The 22,410-nt window shown below is 38.3% G+C and overlaps 2 protein-coding genes across 2 annotated transcripts in view; one reads left to right on the top strand and one right to left on the bottom strand.

The window, feature by feature from the left end:
* The window catches only part of LOC306991371 (myosin-IIIb), a 44,444-nt gene extending 31,000 nt beyond the window's left edge, over positions 1–13,444 (top strand). The window contains exons 23-30 of the mRNA XM_079599125.1: positions 2,732–2,899; positions 3,981–4,111; positions 5,628–5,827; positions 5,931–6,020; positions 8,419–8,584; positions 8,668–9,003; positions 12,823–12,892; positions 13,227–13,444. Coding sequence (XP_079455251.1) covers positions 2,732–2,899; positions 3,981–4,111; positions 5,628–5,827; positions 5,931–6,020; positions 8,419–8,584; positions 8,668–9,003; positions 12,823–12,892; positions 13,227–13,234 — 1,169 coding nt within the window. The 3' untranslated portion in view covers positions 13,235–13,444. The remainder of the gene's footprint in view (positions 1–2,731; positions 2,900–3,980; positions 4,112–5,627; positions 5,828–5,930; positions 6,021–8,418; positions 8,585–8,667; positions 9,004–12,822; positions 12,893–13,226) is intronic.
* A 3,132-nt stretch (positions 13,445–16,576) lies between these two features.
* On the bottom strand, positions 16,577–22,313 carry pdxp (pyridoxal (pyridoxine, vitamin B6) phosphatase). Its single transcript, XM_079599164.1, has 2 exons — positions 21,485–22,313; positions 16,577–20,330 (listed from the first exon to the last, which is right to left on the bottom strand). Exons 1-2 carry the CDS (start codon positions 22,095–22,097, stop codon positions 20,005–20,007), a joined length of 939 nt encoding a protein of 312 aa, XP_079455290.1. The 5' UTR covers positions 22,098–22,313; the 3' UTR covers positions 16,577–20,004.
* Between the last annotated feature and the right edge of the window lie 97 nt (positions 22,314–22,410).

Raw genomic sequence — 22,410 nt, 5'->3', positions numbered from 1 at the left:
GGCTTTCATTTTCTTGCAGTTTTAGAGTAAAATATATTTTGTAATAATATATATTTTATATCAAATATAAATAATTATATTTTTACATTGTACATTTTCAGTACTTTTTTTCTGTTTCACTTTTTTATAATTTATTTCACTTCTACAATAATCTGGCAAATGTCTTCTTTAAAACAAGACCAACCATAGGTCTATTTTCCAAAACATTCTTGAATGACATTCTTGGTGACAGTTAAAGGGTTAAGCCTCTGTATAATTATGGAGGAACTCGCATGACTCCACATGAAACCTCTTGGCTCTTAGTTTGACTGCTTTATTGCGACCTAAATCACCTCTCGGATAAGTATACTAATGAAACGGTGTCATGAGAGCAAGTTCATACATGAACTGTAAGATTCAGATGTGAACTGCAAAATGTGAACTTTTTTTTTTCCACTTAAAAAAAAGGTTTCTTGCATCAAAAGTCTTAAAACTGCTGTGACTATTATTCATTATTATTTTTCATCATCTGATTCATAGTTAAAGGTACAGTCACAAAAAGTCTAAGACTTTAGTTTGCACATTACCCGTTATGATTGCGATCTACATAGTGGTGAAGTTCACATATTCAGTATTCAGGCAACTTGACCCATCCTGACAAAGTCTTGATATGCAAACATGGGTGGTCATACACTTCTGGTCAAACGTTTACAATCATTACGATTTTTTTTAAATGTTTTTGAAAGAAGTCTCTTCTGCTCACCAAGGCTGCATTTATTTGATCAAAATACAGTTAAAACCGTAATATTGTGAAATAGTATTAAATAATTTAAAATGACAGCATTATATTTATATTTTCTCCCTTTGCATCAAAAGTTACTACTTACAATGTGCTTTTGCAGCATTGAGCATTGTAGCCAATCACAGACAAGTCGGAATAATCTAATAATCTAAAGACCACGCCCACACCGGGGGGGAAAACAATCCAACCGTCTTCATTGACTTTGAATTGCGAGAGGCTGCCTCCTTGTCATTTCTTGCTTCTAACAAAAGACAGAAAAATGCCTAAAAGCTGCTGTGCGACAAGATGTACAGCAAACAAGCTAAAAAAAAAACAGAAATACGTTTTTATAAGCTGTCGACCCCAAAAAACGAGCGTTTAATGACTTAAAAGTGGATACAGGCTGGAACGAATGGGTAAATTGTGGGATCCTGACACTCAGTATGCACTAAAAACACAGTTACGTGTGCAGTGAGTCAAATATCCAAATGTCAGTTTTATATATTATACTTCTGTAAGAAATTACGTTCCGATTACGTTCTCCTCCGGCGGGCGTACGTTACTTCTCAGAGTAATGAGACACGTTATGCTCTGTCTCAACTGCCTGTATCCACTTTTAAGTCCTTAAACACTCGTTTTTTGGGGTCGACAGCTTATAAAAACTTATTTCTGGGTTTCTTAGCTTGTTTGCTGTACACATTGTCACACAGCAGCTTTTAGGCATTTTTCTGTCTTTAGTTAGAACTTAGAAGCAAGAAATGACAAGGAGGCAGCCTCTCGCAATGCAAAGTCAATGGAGACGGTTGGATTGTCCCGTCCCGTCTCCCGGTGTGGGCGTGGCCTAAATACGCTCTGTCTCTATAGCTATTAAACTAGATTCAGATAAGAGGTTCACTGCAATGTAGTCAGATTCTTTGATTCTAAAGAGTTTTCGTGAGAATGCAGAACCGGTGGGTTCATAATGAAATGATTGTCAGTTTCAGATTATATATATATATATATATCTATAGCTTTCTGAATATAATCTATTCACAGTATAAAACTTTATTTTTCATGCTGCTAAGAAGACAAGTGCTCACGTACACACTGCAAATTTTCAGGAGTTTAGTTTTCATTTAAGTGCAGCAGTAAATCCTGTAATTTATTGTTCTATGTCTTTAATAAGCCGCTAATATCTCACAGAAAGCTGCAGTTTAAAACACATAAGCTCTTTTCTTCTCTTTTATTAAGACTATTATATAAGCTATTTTTACTTTTACTTCGACTTTAGACTAATTTAAAAAGCCTAATAAAGTTAATTTAAAAATAATTTTATTATAATAACGGTCACATTTATAGCTCAACACTAAACTGACTTCAGCTGAAAAATGACACTATTTTCTTTTAGAGCTGCTGTACAGCCGAAATGAACTGCATCATTAAATCATTTTGCTGTTTTCACTGTAAGACAGGAGTCCGAAATTTTCGTATTCGTCTTTCGGTGGCTCTGAATAGTCAAAACACCATTCAAAATGCTTGCTACGGATGCGAAAAACGCAGAAAATCGAACCCAATCCGCATTTGTTTATGACGGACGACAGTTTCGGAGGTAGTGTGTAAGCGTGATTGACAAAACATGAGGTCGTTTTTTTTTTTTTAACACACGGTAATTTCGGCCGTGAATTTCGGACTCCGTGTGCAAGGACCTTTTAGCTGTGCTTTGAAACAATCTGTATTGTATAAAGCGCTATATAAATAAAGGTGACTTGACTTTATAGCTTATAGCTACTCGTAAAGGTTGCAGGGATAAATTTAGGAGGACTTTTTTTTTCTTTTTCTTTTTTTTCTTGACAGCCGTGATATTTTCAAGGCTAATATTCCATTATTAAATCAAAGAATGGCTTAATTTGCATCCAAAGAAGGGCTAAAGCCCTGAGTGAATATCCACTGACCCTAGAACTGCCCCTGACTACATCACATCTTGTTCTTTAGATTTCCGGGCGAGGGTCTGTAGAAGGAAGTATCTGGCATTGCTAGCAGAGCTACGGAGGCAGCGTCAGGCTCAGCGGGAGAGAGAGGAGCGCGAGGAGGAGGAGAGGAGACGACAGCAGCTGGAGGACGAGAGGAAAAGACGTCTGGAAGTGGAGCAGGAGAACCTGCGTAAGGACTGTTTTCACAGCCGCTTCAGTGCTGATGTCAGTGACGTGTGTTAAAGGGATAGTTCACCCAAAAATGAAAATTAGCCCATGATTTACTTCTTTCAGACGAATACAATCGGAGTTATATTAAATAATATCCTGGCTCTTCACAGTTTTATGATGGCAGTGGATTGCATTTACATGAAGCTCAAAAACGTGCATCCATCCGTCATAAACGAACTTCACACGCCAGGACGCACTACACTACTTCTGACGTCATAAGTTGCGCTTTTTGCGTGTAGACTCAGTTCACGTACCTACTCCGAAGTGATAAAATAAAATTCTGTATCAAAATTTATAGGCCAGACTATTTTGTATTTTGTTTAGGCTTGGTTTGTAGGGAATTACAAACCTGCGCACATATATTCAAACGCACATAACGATATAATTAATTCTTGATGCGCACGTGAGCGCCATCAGCGTTTATCACAGGTTTGTGTTTAAAGTCTGTTTAGAGAGAGCGGTGTCGTCTTAGCGGTCTCTAAGTTAATAACAAATTATCATTTTGACGGAAGTGAATCAATCAAAACTAACTTTAGCTGGAAAATATCTTTATTCAAGAACCGCTATAAAGCCAAAACAATCTGTTACCTTAAATTATACGTTTATCTCTGTAAAGCTGCTTTGAAACAATCTACATTGTTAAAAGCGCTACATAAATGAAGATGACTTGACTTGACTTGACTAGACTGCGTTTGGCCGGAAGCTAGAATTTTACTTTGTAACGTGTTAAATATTAATATTTTTCTTAAACAAACTCATCATTTTGCTTCGGAAGGCCTTTATTAACCCCTCCGGAGACGTGTGAAGTTCGTTTATGACGGATGGATGCACGTTTTTGAGCTTCAATCTGCTGGTTGCAATCCACTGCCATTATAAAACTTGGAAGAGCCAGGATATTTTTTAAATATAAATCTGAATGTATTCATCTTAAAGAAGAAAGTCATATACACCAAGGATGGCTTGAGGAAGAGTAAATAATGGGGTACTTTTCATTTTTAAGTGAACTAATCCTTTAAGATCGTGTCTGTGTGTGTTTGCAGGACCAGCGTCTCCACCGGTGCCCTTGCCGAGAAAGAAAAAGCCTGAGCCCAGGCCTCGCTCGATGCTGACTGGCGCCCTGAAACCTCAACATCTGGCTCCTGTACCGCGGCCGCGCAGCAAACTTTTTGAGGTGTGACATCCGTTACATTAATGAGATTACCCCTTTAACCTACCAGCTTAAATATTATTTTCTGCCATGTCACATCTCTAGTCTAATGCCAGCAGCCATATCACCCTGTAGCCCAAGACCAGTTGCCCACTGAAGCTAAGCAGGGCTGAGCCTGGTTAGTACCTGGATGGGAGACTCCTGGGAAAATCCAGGTTGCTGCTGGTAGAGGTGTTAGTGAGGCCAGCAGGGGGCGCTCACCCTTTGGTCTGTGTGGGTCCTAACACCCCAGTGTAGTGACGGGGACACTATATTACTGTCAAAGAGCGCCGTCCTTCCGATGAGACGTTAAACTGAGGTCCTGACTCTCTGTGGTCATTAAAAATCCCAGGATGTCCTTTGAAAAAGAGTAAGGGTGTAACCCCGGCATCCTGGCCAAATTTGCCCCTTGGCCTCTGTCCATCATGGCCTCCTAATCATCCCCATACACTGATTGGCTTCATCACTGTCTCCTCTCCACCAGTAAGCTGGTGTGTGGTGGGCGTTCTGGCACAATATGGCTGCCGTCACATCATCCAAGTGGATGCTGCACATTGGTGGTGGTTGAGGAGATTCTTCTATATAAAGCGATTTTAGGTCTCAGAAAAAGCGCTATATAAATGTAACAAATTATTATTATTATTAGTCTGTGTTAGAGCTCGAACACGTTTCACTCCCCCTATTTGAAGTTTAAAATTGACTTGAAACCAAAATTGACTTTAAAACATATTTCTCGCATGTATTACTATTACATGTATCACCCTGTAAAATGCCACATTACAACACTAAAATGAATTGCAAATGCCATTTCTTCTTAACTTTAAGCAGTGTTATTTTAATTTTTTATTCATATAATATTATATTGAATTAGCTTTTATTTTTATATTTTCAGGTCATATTAGTTAAAGTTTTAGTCTAAATTGTGTTAAAGTCTAAATTGTGTGCACAATACAATAATTAGTTTCCCCGATTTAGTAAATTGTTACACAATATAATAATTTGTTTCCTTCTATTTAGTAAATTATGGCCAGGTTGTACTAATTTACCTCGTTTTAATTCGTTACCTCGTTTCACTAAATTGTGCTCGTGATATAATAATTAGTTCCCTTGTTTCCCTAAATTGTGTGCACGATAGAATTCATTCACTTGTTTGACTAAATTGTGTGCACAATATTATAATTAGTTTCCCTCGATTTAGTAAATTGTGGCCACGTTCTACTAATTTGTTCCCTCGTTTCGATTGAACTGAAACAATGGAACAAATTATTATATCGTACTCACGATTAACTTAAAACGAGGAAACAAATTCGTAAAATGTACGTAATTTTGTTTAAAGTCGTGGGAACTAATTAATTTTTCATTATTAGTTTTTATATATATAAATATATATAAATGTCTATATATTTACTTCAGTTTTAGTTCAAGTTAAACTTTTTTTTTTGGAAAACGATAATAACCCTGACTTTGTGTCATACTCATGTAAACTCATTTTTCTGGACAGGCGACTCCATTTGATAACGAGCTGAATGAGAACGTCCACCTGGGCGCTTCTCTGATGCTCCAGCCGATAGATGAAGAGCGCATTAAAGAGAAACACCTGAAGAAGAGTAACACCATCCGCTGGTTTAAAGAGACGCAGGTCCGTAAGCTGACCAGAGACGGTATCTTCCCCAGCTGGTTCCATGGCATGATCACACGCAGGTCAGCTTTGATGAACTATTGATTACTCCAATCAATTCTCTATTGTAGTGAAAACATGGGAATATATATTTATTATGTGCTGATTGTAACTTTGCTTTCTCAGACAAGCAGAAGATCTCCTGATCGACAAACCTCTCGGCTGCTTCTTGGTGCGTGTCGGTGAAAGCCGGGAGGGTTACACTCTGAGCTTTAGGTACATGCTACTGTATGCTATGGCAAAGCTGAATTATACATGTCAAAATCAACATGCTAGTCAATCACTAAAGGTGCTTTTATTGTGTTAACCCTTACACCGTGTCCTAACTACACGTGATAAAAAGTATATTTTCCATGTTAATCAGAGTTTTTGTCCTGACCAGCCGAGACGGCGACACGCAACGAATTTTTGATTTTAGAAACGGTTTCTATTTTTCTGCGACGTCACGCTGGCACAACAAACACAAAGTGTGGCAATGTTTATGTGCTTTATTTAATGTTAAAAGCGTGTAATGTGACTGAATATCATTTAGTGCTCCAGCTTTGAGCTGTAAAAGCAACAGTGGATAATTCACCTCAGATCTTGAAATTAAACAAATGGAAACAAGAACGTTCAAACTCTGTCAAATAATAATACACTTGTTTCTTCACAAAGATTGTTTTAGTAACTCAGTAGCCTATGTATTTGAATAATGTTTAAATGGTGTAATATTTGTGAATTTGATTATGTAGCTACTTATCCATTTTCTTGTGATTGGCGTCAAGATTACTCTCTGGTGCCCTGTACTCGCCACGAGACTCCGCCCACACGCTGTTCTGATTGGCTGTGGGTTTTGATTGATTTTTACGCATCTCGCAGTCTCGTCTAGTGTGGACAGACAAAAAATTTGTCGCTGGATCTTATCACATCGCGTCTGGTTAGGACACGGTGTTACATTGTGTTCTGGTCATTTTGACCCAGTGAGGATTATGTTTTTGTCTGAAAATGTTATTATTGGACTAAAACGTACTGACTTGGGGACTAAAACGGCTCACACAGGGTATAACAACTTCCCATAAAAAAATTCAATAAGTAAATAATACAAATATATATATATAAATAGAGACAGAGAAGACCATAAACTTAGGACCCTTATCTTACACCCGGTGCAATACAGTGCAAGTCTGTTTTGCTAATTCCAGCCTGATCATTTTCACGTCCTGTACCACGTTGTTTAAATAGCAAATGCATTTGCGCCCATATGCGTGCTGGTCTGAAGACGAGGTCTGTTCAGGCGCATTGTTCATGCGTTGCTATTTTGAGGCTGAAACTGAAACCTTTTTTTGTTATTTAAAGTATAAGTATTAGTATAAGCCTATAGGCGGGTCAACCACACACACACACACACACACAGCTTTAACCTCACGCACGAGCAGATCCGTTTCCTCTCTGGAGAAGCGCTCAGTCTTTCCGCTTGCAAATTGCGCCATGTAAATAGCGAATCCAGCATGGAGCGAGCACAACTGGCTTTTAAAGGGAATGGGAAATTACACTCGGGTGTGTTTTGGGCGTAACGTGCAAAAAAAACAATCAATTACTAATTAAGAGAATAGAGACAACCATGTTAGCCCATGTGCTGTGTGTGCCGACCATTTTTCCCGTCGTTAAAGGGATAGTACACCCAAAAATTTAAAATAGCCCATGATTTACTCACCCTCAAGTCAAGTGTATATGACATTCTTCTATCAGACTAATACAATCGGAGTTATATTAAATAATATCCTGGCTCTTCCAAGTTTTATAATGGCAGTGATCGGCTGTATATTTTCCATCAAAGTGCATCAATCCATGATAAAAGTGCTCCGGGGGGTTAATAAAGGCCTCGTGAAGTGAAGCGATGCGCTTGTGTTAGAAAAATATCCATATTTAAAATTTTATCGACTAAAATAACTAGCTTTCGGCAGTAATTATTCCCCAATAATACAGTTGACTTGAAGGAGTGAATAAAATAAGTGAGCGAATTCGGACAGCCGTTGTTATTTCGGTGCAGTATGGGATTGAATGAGTGCAATCAGTAACGTCCACTATGGTTTCGGACACCACTACATATGACTTTCCCCTCAAATAATGCCCCAAAAATTTGAGGGTATAGGGGACGATTTTGGATTCACCCCATGACTTTGAAAACTTACAAAATAAAAGACATGAAAACATAAACATGAACCAAAACTAACGTGACAAAATGTATTTTATATAGACAAATAAAATATTTGAATTATGTATGTCAAATACAAGTCACTCAAATACAATAAAGTTATGAAATATGTAAAGTCATTTGAAATATGTAAAGTCAAATACAAGTCAAATGTACTTGCCATATAAAAATAGTAACAATAAATATAAAATAGAATAATATTGATGATTATACTTTATGAATGTGTATGAATTATATGAATGATAATAATGAATAAATAGTAGAAATGAATACTAACAATGATAATTTATTATAATGTGCAAAAACTAATATGCAAAATTATATCGATTTTTTTATATTATTGTTGTTGTTTGTTTAATTAATTGCTCATTTTATTGATTTATGTGAAACATGTCTGCTGGTCCGGTTTCTCTGTAACAGGGGTGCCGACCGCTGCCGTCACTACATGGTGGAGATGCAGACCAATGGGAAGTATGTGATCCTCGGGGAGGACCGGGCTCATTCCTCTCTCACAGACCTGGTCCAGTTCCACAGTCAGGTGGGCATCAAGCCCTTCATGGAGCTGCTCACGGTGCCCTGTGGTCAGGTGGGTGTGCTTCCCTCGTGTAAGGGCTTTCACTACTCTTTAGTATGGTATAAAGATTGAGTGTGGTGTGTGTGTGTCTACAGATGTGTGATCGGGAGCCAGACTATGAGGAGCTTAAAGCTTTTACATCATCATCATCATCATCGGAGATCAGCGCTGTGTTTCATGCTGAGGACATGGACACGTGTTCAAATAATGTGCATGTCCAGATGCAGAGACTCTTCCTGCCGCCGGGAGGAAACTCAAACGTTGAGTCGCACAAACCCCCGGTGCTCAAACGCATATCTGACCGGCGCAGACGGGTCGAGGCCGCACAGGTGGAGCACAAGGACGACGAGCCGAACCTCGAGAGCAGGCCGTTCCCTCGACTCTACCCGTCCATACGACTGGCCATGAGGGAAATCCAGCAGATCCAACAGGTACAAACATATAGAAGATGTATAGACCGGCACACTTTTTACTCAGAATATTTCTCAGGGTGGGTTTACATTAGGGCTGCAACAACGAATCGATAAAAATCGATTATCAAAATATTTGGCAACGAATTTCATTATCGATTCGTTGTGTCGCGCGACGCAGAGATGTAAAAAATAAAATAAAAATGTTGTTGAGCGCAGAGCTATGAGGCGCTGGACTGGACAAAAGCGAAGCGAACTCCGCGAGCGACACTGCGCTTGAGACACGTGTGTTTGCGCGCGAGTGTGTCTGCACGCGCAAGAGAGACCGAGTGTGTTTGCGCGCGAGTGTGTCTGAGCGCGAGAGAGACCGAGTGTGTCCGAGAGCGCGCAATATAGTGTGTTTGCGCGCGAGAGAGACCGAGTGTGTTTGCGTGCGAGTGTGTCTGAGCGCGAGAGAGACCGAGTGTGTCCGAGAGCGCGCGATATAGAGTGTGTTTGCGCGCGAGTGTGTCTGCACGCGAGAGAGACCGAGTGTGTCTGAGCGCGAGAGAGACCGAGTGTGTCCGAGAGCGCGCGATATAGAGTGTGTTTGCGCGTGAGTGTGTCTGCGCGCGAGAGAGACCGAGTGTGTTTGCGTGCGAGTGTGTCTGAGCGCGAGAGAGACCGAGTGTGTCCGAGAGCGCGCGATATAGTGTGTTTGCGCGCGAGTGTGTCTGCGCGCGAGAGAGACCGTGTGTGTTTGCGTGCGAGTGTGTCTGAGCGCGAGAGAGACCGAGTGTGTCCGAGAGCGCGCGATATAGAGTGTGTTTGCGCGCGAGTGTGTCTGCGCGCGAGAGAGACCGAGTGCCTCTGAGAGCGCGCGATATAGAGTGTGTTTGCGCGCGAGTGTGTCTGAGCGCGAGAGAGACCGAGTGTGTCCGAGAGCGCGCGATATAGTGTGTTTGCGCGCGAGTGTGTCTGCGCGCGAGAGAGACCGAGTGTGTCTGAGCGCGAGAGAGACCGAGTGTGTCCGAGAGCGCGCGATATAGAGTGTGTTTGCGCGTGAGTGTGTCTGCGCGCGAGAGAGACCGAGTGTGTTTGCGTGCGAGTGTGTCTGAGCGCGAGAGAGACCGAGTGTGTCCGAGAGCGCGCGATATAGTGTGTTTGCGCGCGAGTGTGTCTGCGCGCGAGAGAGACCGTGTGTGTTTGCGTGCGAGTGTGTCTGAGCGCGAGAGAGACCGAGTGTGTCCGAGAGCGCGCGATATAGAGTGTGTTTGCGCGCGAGTGTGTCTGCGCGCGAGAGAGACCGAGTGCCTCTGAGAGCGCGGGATAGAGACCGAGTCTATTTGCGCGCAAGAGAGACCGAGTGTGTCCGAGAGCGCGCGATATAGTGTGTTTGCGCGCGAGTGTGTCTGCGCGCGAGAGAGACCGAGTGTGTCTGAGCGCGAGAGAGACCGAGTGTGTCCGACAGCGCGCGATATAGAGTGTGTTTGCGCGCGAGTGTGTCTGAGCGCGAGAGAGACCGAGTGCCTCTGAGAGCGCGGGATAGAGGCCGAGTCTATTTGCGCGCAAGAGAGACCGAGTGTGTCCGAGAGCGCGCGATATAGTGTGTTTGCGCGCGAGTGTGTCTGCGCGCGAGAGAGACCGAGTGTGTCTGAGCGCGAGAGAGACCGAGTGTGTCCGAGAGCGCGCGATATAGAGTGTGTTTGCGCGTGAGTGTGTCTGCGCGCGAGAGAGACCGAGTGTGTTTGCGTGCGAGTGTGTCTGAGCGCGAGAGAGACCGAGTGTGTCCGAGAGCGCGCGATATAGTGTGTTTGCGCGCGAGTGTGTCTGCGCGCGAGAGAGACCGTGTGTGTTTGCGTGCGAGTGTGTCTGAGCGCGAGAGAGACCGAGTGTGTCTGAGCGCGAGAGAGACCGAGTGTGTCCGAGAGCGCGCGATATAGAGTGTGTTTGCGCGCGAGTGTGTCTGAGCGCGAGAGAGACCGAGTGCCTCTGAGAGCGCGGGATAGAGACCGAGTCTATTTGCGCGCAAGAGAGACCGAGTGTGTCCGAGCAGCACTGAATTTTTTATTCTTTACTCTAAGTCTAAATGACTCAAAGAAACTTCACTATTTGCTCGGAAAGGATGAGCTGCAAAATACACACCATACGAGGTGGTCAATCCATTGTATTTTTTTGTGAGTGTGTGCGTCTGTGAGTGTGAGAATTTGTGCGTCTGTGAGTGTGTGCGTCTGTGAGTTTAGTGTGGAGAACAAGTTCTGACGTTTAAACAAATCCTGTTAAGTTTTCTGATTTGTATTTTTCTTTATTTTTTACACATTTTTTATTGTTCTGACAGCTCAGGTCCCTTAAACAAAAATATACATCTTTTTGTGCACTTTATTTTTTTTTTAAAGTCCTATATATTTGGCAGATGTAAAGCACATGTGTATGTTTTTTGTGTTTGTCAATTTAAAAAAAAAGTATTACTTTAACAGCTCAGGGGATGTTCAAGGAGCAACCTGTATGTGCACTTTCTGAAGATTTTTTTGCACTGTGAATTTGCACTGTCAGTTTTGTTTTTGAATAAAGGGTTGGAAATGAATGTTTTTTTATTTTTTATCCGATTAATCGAAAAAATAATCGACAGATTAATCGATTATTAAAATAATCGTTAGTTGCAGCCCTAGTTTACATATGTTTTTATTCAGTTTTGTATACACATAAACCTCAAGCTTAGACTAGGGCAGGGGTAGGCAAGTTCGGTCCTAGAGAGCCGATGTCCTGCAGAGTTTTGCTCCAACACTGAAAAAAACCCTCACCTGGCTATAGCCTTATTAATCCTGAAGACATTGATTAGCTTGTTCAGGTGTGTTTGATTAGGGTTGGAACTAAATTCTGCAGGACAGCGGCTCTCTAGGACCGAACTTGCCTAGCTCTAGACTAGGGGGAAAATGAAATGAAGCTATTATTATAACATTTGTCACACTATATTGGGTAAGTTGTCACAATGGGAACCTGCTATTTGACAGACTTTTCAGATATTTATAACACTGGGGAAGGGGAAAAAAGACAAATGTAACAAAACAAAACAAAAATATATATACTGTGTAAATAAAATAAATAGTATATACTTATACTATTTATAAGTTTAAATAGTATAATGATTAATTGTAATATGCAAAATCTAATATGCAAAATTATAATTATTTTTGTTTGTTTATTTGTTTAATAATTTATTAAACAAACTAGGTTATTTTAATACCATTGATATACGTTTATATTTTGAATTAGACTTTATTTTTCTGTTTTCACTTTAATTTAATTAGCTTAGTTTTTAACTATACATAGCTTTTTTTCTTTTCTTTTTTTTAAGTTTGAGTTATTTTAGCACTTTAAATTAAATATTAACTAAAATATTAGCACAAGTTAAATATACCGGTATTTTATTTCAGGTAACGTATATATTTTATTTCAGATAACAAGTTTTTAATATATAAAATATATAATATTTATACGATAATAACCCTGATCTGTATAATATTTCTTTATTTTAGTTTCTGTTTTGGTCCTAAATTTAGATCCTGTTGTTCAAACAAAATCACACAATATTTCAACGCGATTGCGTAACGAAGTGTTTTCCTGTCAGTAAAGATGCCAGAAAGCCTCATTTCTGTGCTGTAGGGAAAATGCCACCGTGACAGAGTGAGATGAAGAGCCTGTGGATTGACATTTGGATGTGTTTGAGTTCACTTGGGAAAATCTTGCAAGTTCAATGTACTTTTAGTCCGAACAAACACAATGTTCACTTGGCTGGAATTTCACGTACCGGCTGTGATGCCATCTCTTAACATGTTGTTTCAAATCCCACGTCTTTCCCAGCACTTCCAGCAGAGCCAAGAACAGATCCAAGCCCCCTCCGGCAAACCCTTGAGCTCGTGGAAGAGGACGGGTGAGTCCTGAATGAATCTTTTCAATGTCTTTCATCCATGAACAACCCATATGACTTCCTTGAAACACAAAAGAAGATCCAAAGCATCTCAAGTGCCCTCCAGCGTAGTGACAGTAAATGTGCACTCAAACTGAATGCAACTTCATATGATGCTGTGCGAGTGGATAAATACATTTTTAGATTATTAAATGCTGAAAATGTATGCGAAAATTCAATTTTGTGGGGCGTTTTTCCGCATTTTTGTAGTTTGACAGCCCAAACTCATTATAAAAACAGTTTTAAGTGAATTTATTTATTTAATCAAATGCATTTCTTGTCTCTTTCTGTCTTTCAGATTTATGAAACTGTGAAGAATGAAACCACAGATGTTCTTGATGCTGCTATCCATTTTTTTTATTTTTAGGTTTATGTAAATGTGAAATTTTAATGTAGTTGCAGTGAAAACTACAGTGATTTAAAGCAATTTTAACTTAATTCTTATTGTTGGTTGTAATTTTATTTAATGTAAATTATGTTGTTTTTAGGTGATTGAATAAATGATTGTTTCATACACTACTGATCTCTGTTTTTGAACGCATGAATGAAAATCACTAATCTCCTGAAGCTGTGTGTAGCAGAAAAGTGCACGACAGAATATAGTCATCAGGATATGCCGATCGTCTAATAGGAGGAGCTTTAACAGCACATATAAGAGTGATCAGAGTCTCGGATCCTGCAGGATTTACAGGGAATCTCACTGAACTTCAGATGGATCTCGTAGTGCTCGCCATTTTACTGTCCATCACCTTCAGCGCCGGTCGAGGTAATGCTTACGGTTACTGCAAATTCACATTCATTTGCTTCACATTAAGAATGGATAGCATTAAAAAAAAATTGTAATATATTTTGTGTGTGTGTATATTTATTTATATATATATATATATATATATATATATTTATTTATATATATATATATATATATATATATATACACACACCTATAGATATATATAGACACACATTTATGGATGGATAGATTTATTTATATATATTTATATTCAAGATAAAACACAAGTGGGAATAAATATTATTTTTATCCAATATATATATATATATAAAACCTGTGTGTGCGTATATACAAGTGAAACTGGAATTTTTTTAATGTTCATTCACAAAAGTTCATTTATTTCAGTAATTCAACTTAAAAGGTGAAACTAATATATAGACTCATTACATGCAAAGTGAGATAATCATAAAAATGATAACAAATAAAGGCTTGAAATATCTCACTTTGCATGCAATGAGTCTATATAATATACCGGTATTAGTTTCACCTTTTAAGTTGAATTACTGAAATAAATGAACTTTTGCACCATATTCTAATTTTTCCAGTTTCCCCTGTATATATATATATTTATTATTATTAATTTGTTTTTGTATATATATATTTGTATAATATTTTTACACTGCAGGAATTAATCTTTTGGTCTTTCAAACAAATGCCATGAATCCCTCTGAAATATGCAGCATATAGAATATTGATGTGTATTTATCAGTGTTCGAGGTGATGGTGTTTTTGGTTTTGGTTTGCAGGTGCCACACCCAAATGTTGTGTTGAAACGACTAAAAGGTTTCCTCTTGAAGTTCTGCTGAAGGTCACGAAATACGACGTCCAGACGGGCCAGGGGGTGTGTGCGATTGATGCCCTCGTGTGAGTTATCTTCTGAATTATGAATTTCTGAAGGATCATTAAAGCAGAGAATAGCCCGTAAACCTCCCGTTTCAGATTGCATGCCAAAGGCAAGAGATACTGCGCAACACCCAAGCTGGAGGGACTTCTGAAAATGATACTGTCAAAATCGAGGAACGGCGTTAAAAACGGTCCTGCTGTTTGAATGGGATCAGAGGATATAATAATGCATCATAAACATGTAAAACTCCACTGAAGACTAAAGGATGCATTTACTTTCTTCTGTAACACTGTATTATAAGGTTACATAGTTACACACGTACTATAGTAGCAGTTAATAAAGCATATAATTACTAGTAAGTACTTATATGTGTAATTATACTGTAACAACATCCTTAAAATAAAGTGCAACCCTTTCTTCTGTTTGTTTTTCTACACTAACTTGATTAACTAGGTGACTGCATATGTAGTTATTAGTCTTGAACACATTTTGTTTGAAGCGTTATAACTGCTTTCTTACAACAACAAATAAAGTTTTTTTTTCTCATGCTTTAAAATATACTTTGTTTGTATTAAGTTTTATATATTATGTTTGTAATGCTTTGAGTATGAGAAAGGCAGAGTATCAATATTTGTATTTAATGGTAAAAGGTTTTAAACTAGTATCAACAGCACATCTTGAGTTATGGTTCAATTAAAGGGCTGTGAGTGTGATGATGAAGGTACTTTGGATTTATAAAAAAAAAAAAAATCAGTCTTGTGAGTCAAGATAAATATTAAGACTTTAAAAACTATATAAGTTACAATACAAATACCGGCAGTTTGTTCTTGGTAGTTCACAGTACATTAAATAATGTTAACAGACATTATTAGTACCGTATATCATTTAAAAAAACAAGGCAACATCATGAATACATTTTTAAATGAATTAAACATTTTATACAGTGTTGTTAGTTCATATTAATGCCATGAGAATTATGTTTCCACCCGTTTTTATTAACTACTGTTAACAATCCTTCTGAAGGTTTTACTGTGACTGAAATATATGTAGCATAAAGCAATAACTTTGACAAAAAGGTCCCATTAATATTAGTAATACATAAACAAATATTATATAACACTGAGCAAAACGGTTTTACACTATTAATTCATCTTTGTTAATGTTAGTTAATAAAAATAGAGCGGTTTATATAACATGTTCGCTCAGGTCCATTAAATAATATTAACTGATAGAACTTTTGATTTTAATAATAATGTTAAAATTAACATTAAAAGGTAGGTTCAAAATTAAAAACATTTCAATCTTGAGTCAATACATCAATCCTCCTTCCAAAACGTGTTTTTTTTCTTTCGTACCGTGATTCACTATATCAAGCCTATTATACGCGTTTATATTTTAGACCGGGCGGGATGGTTTTCGCGGGAAATTGCGTAGACATACGTCACTCGCCATGCGCGTCGCTCCGGCTAATTACTTCGACGCCCGTGTGGTGTGGGGATGCCACAGGTTTCTATTGCTCAACAGGTGAGTACGGTATTTTATTGCAGATATAAATTGGCATATGTAGAGCTCATCATTGTAAAGCATCATCTATTGAGAAGATAATTGCATTATGGTTGTTGTTGTAGCGCTGTGCTGGAATTTATTTTTCAAGGAAGAGCTACATAACATCTTCAGCTTGAGATAATTTCTATTTAAACTGGTTTATTTCTTAAGCCTAGTAATGAATGTTTTATGAGCAGTAGGAATATCTATTTTTTTAGTTATGAGAGAAAAAAAAACATTCATCCGCATAGTCACGCAAAGCCGAAGCACAACCCAAACAAAGTTCTTCCTCATGGGTTTGTTTTTTAACCGCTAGAGGGCCAAAAGTTACAATTAATAAATGCTTTACAAGTTTTTTTCGTTTTTTTTTCTCATTGTTAATTCATGGTAACGAATGAAACTGTTCACACATTGTAAGTGTGAATTTTGTAAGTGTTCACACTTGAGCAGACAATAATGATGACGAGATACAAGGCATTTTTTTATTTCTAAAAAAAAAAAAGATAATTCACACCACATAGAGCGCATTAAATCAATATCAAACCATTTCACAGTTTACGTCAGATGCGTTTACACACGTTTGGCTTCCCCTTCATTAGAATTACTATCCAGAATCATAAGTTTTTATGGACACAGTCTAAAGACAATGAACAATGACGATAAATCACTCAGGATCCAAGTTTTCATAATAAAATGTGGTCCAGGTTTTAACAAACTGACTAAATATAAAGCAAGATAAGCCTTTTTAGATCACAACATGTTTTCAGCTCACTACATACGCATTTCACATTCAGTGGGTTTATATGGGTTATTTTGGCACATTACTTTTGCAGATGTTTTTTTTTCTTCTTCTATATTTCACAGACGTGTTATAGACGCTGCGCTTTGAGCTTTACATGAAGCAGAACCACTGACCGTCAAAATAACACACAGCTCTCAAACACACCAACTACTTGGTGAAAAAAACGGTCACTTTTGTTGAAACCCAATCAACAAACAAGTGAGTAGCAGTCAAGAAAACATTTCTTATCGCATTTAAACACAACACTAATTAAAGCAAATAAATATGATTAAAAATAAATAGACAAGTTGGCACATAAAACTGAATTATCCTTTGCACTGGTTAACCTCAACTATAAAACCTTCCCATTACTAAGATTGGCACAGTGCTTTCTAACTGGACATAACTAATGAGCAACTAATGGTTTACTTCATCGTGAGGAGCTGAAGAGAAACTAATGTTGGCATCAGGGAGATAATGTTGACGATCATGCTTGATTGTCTTCTGACCGGTTGTTGGGTATGATGAACTTATATTATGTAAATTAAGTGACCGTAAAGCAGAATTAGGGCTGGTCGATATATTGAATATTAGTGATCTCATGATAATCACAATATAAAATTACAGAACATTGTGAATATCGAATATTGTGGAAAATTAAGATTAATAAAAAGTAGTGAGTGGTCACTAGGTCTGTTTTTTTGCACTAAACTTTTTTAATGGGCTTTGAAACTGTAGCTGTTCTATACAAATCATGTTTTTTCTCATTGGGGCAAAAATAAATAAAAAAATCAAATCACCAATTTTAATTATTCTATAGCCAATGACAAGATAATGAGATGTAGGTGAAACTGGAAAAATTAGAATATTGTGAAAAGGTTTTCATAAGCTGTAAGCCAGAATCATCAAAATTATAACAAATAAAGGCTTGAAATATCTCACTTTGCATGTAATGAGTCTATATAATATATTAGTTTCACCTTTTAAGTTGAATTACTGAAATAAATGAACTTTTGCACCATATTCAAATTTTTCCAGTTTCACCTACATCTCATTATCTTGTCATTGGCTATAGATTAATTAAAATAGGTGATTTGATTCATTAATTTTTGCCCCAATGAGAAAAAAAATTATTTGTATAGAACAGCTACAGTTTCAAAGCCCATTAAAAATGTTTAGAAGATGTTTAAAAACATTAAAAATGTTTAAAAGATCAAATTTTAGGGATATCGCCCAGCCAAGCGTCAGGCGCAATAATTAAAACACATAATGCTTATTCAAACACAAATTACACTTTCTGATTTCACTTTAATGGACATTTGTTCTATATACTGATTAGTCTGATAACACTCCTGCATAATATACAATAACATAAATTGTATTACTTTCAATAATACAATAAAGTATTTTTTTAAAAATCCCCTTATTTAATACCACCTTTCCAAATTAAATTACATTAAAAATAAAATCCTTTAAAATGAAGGGGTGTGACGTGCACTTTGCCCACGAGGCGATACACGATAATGGGTTCACGAGAACGAGACGATATTTTAAAGAAACCTTTAATAGTGAAAATTTGTCTATTTGACTGAGTCACAATGTAAAAATGCAGGTCCATTTTGAAATGTTTTAACTAGAGCTGCACGATTCTGGATAAATCGAGAATAACAATTTTGTTGTTTCAAACAGAAATCATGATTCTGAATAGACACTTTAACCAAATTAACATGTTTGGTTAGCGTCTATTAACAAATTGATTTTAATATTTAATTAATCAGATTAATTTAAAAAAAAAGTTTAAATGAATGATTCAATGACTCGCTCATAAATACTTGTTGCATTACTGGATGAATCAGTGTTTTTGGATGAATCTCTTGAATGAATGATTCAAATCAAATGATTCGCCACCTACTGGTGTAATGATGCAATCGATCGTTATTTGAAGCGCCAAGTTACTTTCAAAAGGTGATTTGCTCTATTTGGATCACTACTGTAGACATCAGTGTTTATATATCCGAACTATAAACTTTTATCCCAGTAATTCTGTGACAATATGAATATTTGTAACACAGAAATCGATACTCTACGGTTGAAAAGACAGTTTGTGTTTCATACACACGACAACGGCTCTCTCTGGCTCAGCGACTGCACCAACACAGATCTAGTTAACTAATCATCTTGTAATGAATGTCACTTCAGTTCTACTCTCCGAATATGAATTATGAAGTAAAAGACGGATCAATATAAATGCAAGCACTGTAAAAGGTTTTGCCGAAAACTCAACTCCGTCATGCCATCACGAGACAGCTTTTCAACATCGTCACGATATAATATCACGAGATCTCGTCACACCCCTACTGAAAATATAATTACCTTTCAATAATAAAATAAAGAAAATAATGACATAAAAATAAAATCCCCTTATTTATTATTACCTTTAAAAAAATAAAACAACACCACCTAAAATAAATAAAGAAAATATTTTATTTTGAAAGGAAAGATTTATGGGTATCTTATTTTTTTTTGTAGTATATTGAAGTAGAAATCGGTCATAATTTACTCCCACTCCAAACCTACAGTGTATCGATTTATTTATTCTATGGAATATCAATAATAAAATAACACAAAATCAAATCGAATAAAAAAGAAAACCCTCTTAAATATTATTAACCTTCAGGTAAAAATTTAAGGGGATTATTTTCTTCATTATTTTTGTGTGTTATTTAAGAAAGTTGATATTTAAGTGGATTTTATTTCCATTTCATTATTATTTTAAATATTCCTACTTTTTTTGTAATATTTTTTCAAAACATGAATAAAACCCCCTTAAATATTACCAACCATCTAAAAAATAAAAATAAAAGAATAAACTAAAAGAAAATAATAATATGGGAGAAATATTTTGCAATAGTATATTTAAGCAGAACTCGTCATCATTTACTCACACTCCAGCAGAACGTTTAAAGTGAGCGTCCGGTGTCTCAAACACATTCATGACACACACGTGACTACTCATGGTGATGTTGTTATTAACCAGGCTGTGGAGACACATGTTGAGAAACAGCATCGGGATTGAAACTGCGGATACAGTCGTGTGTGTGTGTGTGTGTGTGTGTTTACTCCTCCAGAGCCTCCAGGAAATCTGCCACGGACTCCACCACGTAATCGGGCACGCAGTCCTTCTGCCCCGGCTCCTCGCTGTCCCTGTATCTGTGCGCCTCCTCCAGCGTGGAGACGCCCGTGAGCGTGAGGACGGTGGAAAGCCCACAGTTGCTGCCGAACAGAATATCCGTCTCCAAGCGGTCGCCCACCATCAGCGAGCGGTCCGGATCCAGGTCGAACTGACTGGCGATGCACTCGAACATGAAGCGGCTGGGCTTCCCGATGACCGTGGCCTTCCTGCTGCTGGCCGTCTCCAGAGCCGCCGTGAGACTCCCAGAACCTGCCGGGCACACACACACACACACACACACACACACACACACACACTGCTATTGTAGATCACTGAATCACCAACACAATGAGACACTTCTAGAGTCATTTACACCGCTCTGTTCAGGCTCAATCACATTTCACTCACGCTGAAAACTCATTGGCTTTTAGATGTTCTCAACAGGTTGTTTCATCACGTTTAAAAGACAGGAAAACTGAGAAAAGTTATTTTCAGATTTCCACACTTTCTGACCAATAGATTTCCCTGTTTTTCCCCCCATGATCGTTCCAGTAGTTACGACTGAATAAGGACTTGTTTCATGAAAATCTTTCTAATTACAGAAGTAACCTATAGAACTGATTTCTTCTATTTTGCATATTTTTAAGGTTTTCCAGGACTGAGAACCCAATATTTTGCTTAGAGATGATTTCCATTGTGTATAAGCACATTTACACCTATAAGTATCAATTTATGCTGATTTAAAAAGAAAAAGCATTATTATTATCAATATTTTTATTGCATTACAACAATGAGACTTTTGGTGGAAAGGGTGTTTAAAATAGACTACTTTCATATATATATATATATATATATATATATATATATATATATATATAATAGTTTCCATGGTTTTCCCATGCCCTTTCCAGTAGTTATAATTTAAAGACTTATGCATTTTATTTCTAATAACAAAATAGTACTTTAGAATGGAACATAAGTTGAAAATTTTTTCTGTGTTGATTATATACATTTTCCAGTATTTTGTTTGACAAAATTATTTGCATTGTGTATTTGAATGATAATTAAGCAAATTGACATTTACAAAACTCTAATTATGAGTGTGTATTATATTATTTATTACATGTATGATAATATATATGTGTGCGCACCTGTGTATATGTAGATATACATATATATATATATATATATATATATATACACACACACATACAATATAAATCTATTGTATAAATATATTCACACACAAATGATGTATAATTGGTAGCATTATGTATTCTCCTTAACTTTTCCACTTATGGTTTTTGAGGTGAAATGTGACCACACTGAAACATGTTCTACGAATGCTTTGAATAATTTTTTATATATAAATCTTCATTTGAGCTGCACTGAACATCCCAAATGATCCCTCCTCAACGCCTCACCCGGGGTGATCCTGCCTCCTCTCAGCGGGTGCCAGGGGTCCGGGTCGGTGGCCAGGAACAGGCACTCAGAGTTCATCAGGTAACAACTGGCTTTGGCCAGCTTCATGAAGGTGAAGTTCTCGTCATATCCGACCAGCACAGCCTTGACATCCGGATCCAGAGGGTAGTTGTAGATGCTGATTCCCGGCTCCCGGTCTGCGGCTTCATCCTCCTCCAGCACCGGCACCCCGGCGTCCTGCAGCTCCTTCATCACCCCGCCGCAGCCGATCACGAACACCTTCCCCTGGAGCCGGGCCACATCGCGCAGGTACGCGGCGGAGCAGTACGCCGAGCTGAAGATCTCCTCCTCCGCGACGTCCGTGAAGCCCAGGCGGCTAAACTTCTGCACGTAGTTCTCCCGCGGCCTGGTGCAGTTGTTAGTGACGAAGAACACCCGTTTCCCCCGCTGCTTGAGCAGACTGACCACCTCCGGAGCCCCGGTAACGGCCGCTTCCCCGTTCCAGATCACGCCGTCGCAGTCGAACAGCACGTTGTGCTTCGAGTCCAGCAAGTCTCGGATCTGAGCGCCGCGGAGCGTCACACAACCCCTGCCGCCACCCACCGCACCTGCCATTCTGCTGGCTTGAGATCCTATGATGGAAAGGGTTGAACTGCGACCGTTTTATTTGAACGCGTTGATGAAACTCTGTACGTTAACCGTTAGTGAAATGAACGCAGAACCGAAGCGGAGCGGTTCACCAGCACGTCCATCTCTGCTGTTCCTGCAGACGCCTGATGACGGACCAATCACGTTCTAGTATGTCGGAAATGATACGCCCCTTCCCTATGTGTCCTCCAATCAGAAAGCGGGAAGCAACATCGAGCACGATGATTGAAGTGGGCGGAGCTTAGTGACCCAGAGGTTATCTAATTGGCCAGGTACGATT

The sequence above is a fragment of the Phoxinus phoxinus genome, assembly GCF_949152265.1.
Source record: "Phoxinus phoxinus genome assembly, chromosome: 23".
Lineage (NCBI taxonomy): Eukaryota > Metazoa > Chordata > Actinopteri > Cypriniformes > Leuciscidae > Phoxinus > Phoxinus phoxinus.
The sequence above is the reverse complement of the archived record's forward strand: the minus strand, read 5'-3'. Positions and strand labels throughout refer to the sequence as shown.

Excerpts from the sequence above, each read along its gene's own strand:
- pdxp (XM_079599164.1), bottom strand. The coding sequence starts at position 22,097 with ATGGCAGGTGCGGTGGGTGGCGGCAGGGGTTGTGTGACGCTCCGCGGC. Across the intron at positions 20,331-21,484 it reads AGGAGGCAGGATCACCCCGG|GTTCTGGGAGTCTCACGGCG; the intron begins GTGAGGCGTTGA and ends TGTGCCCGGCAG.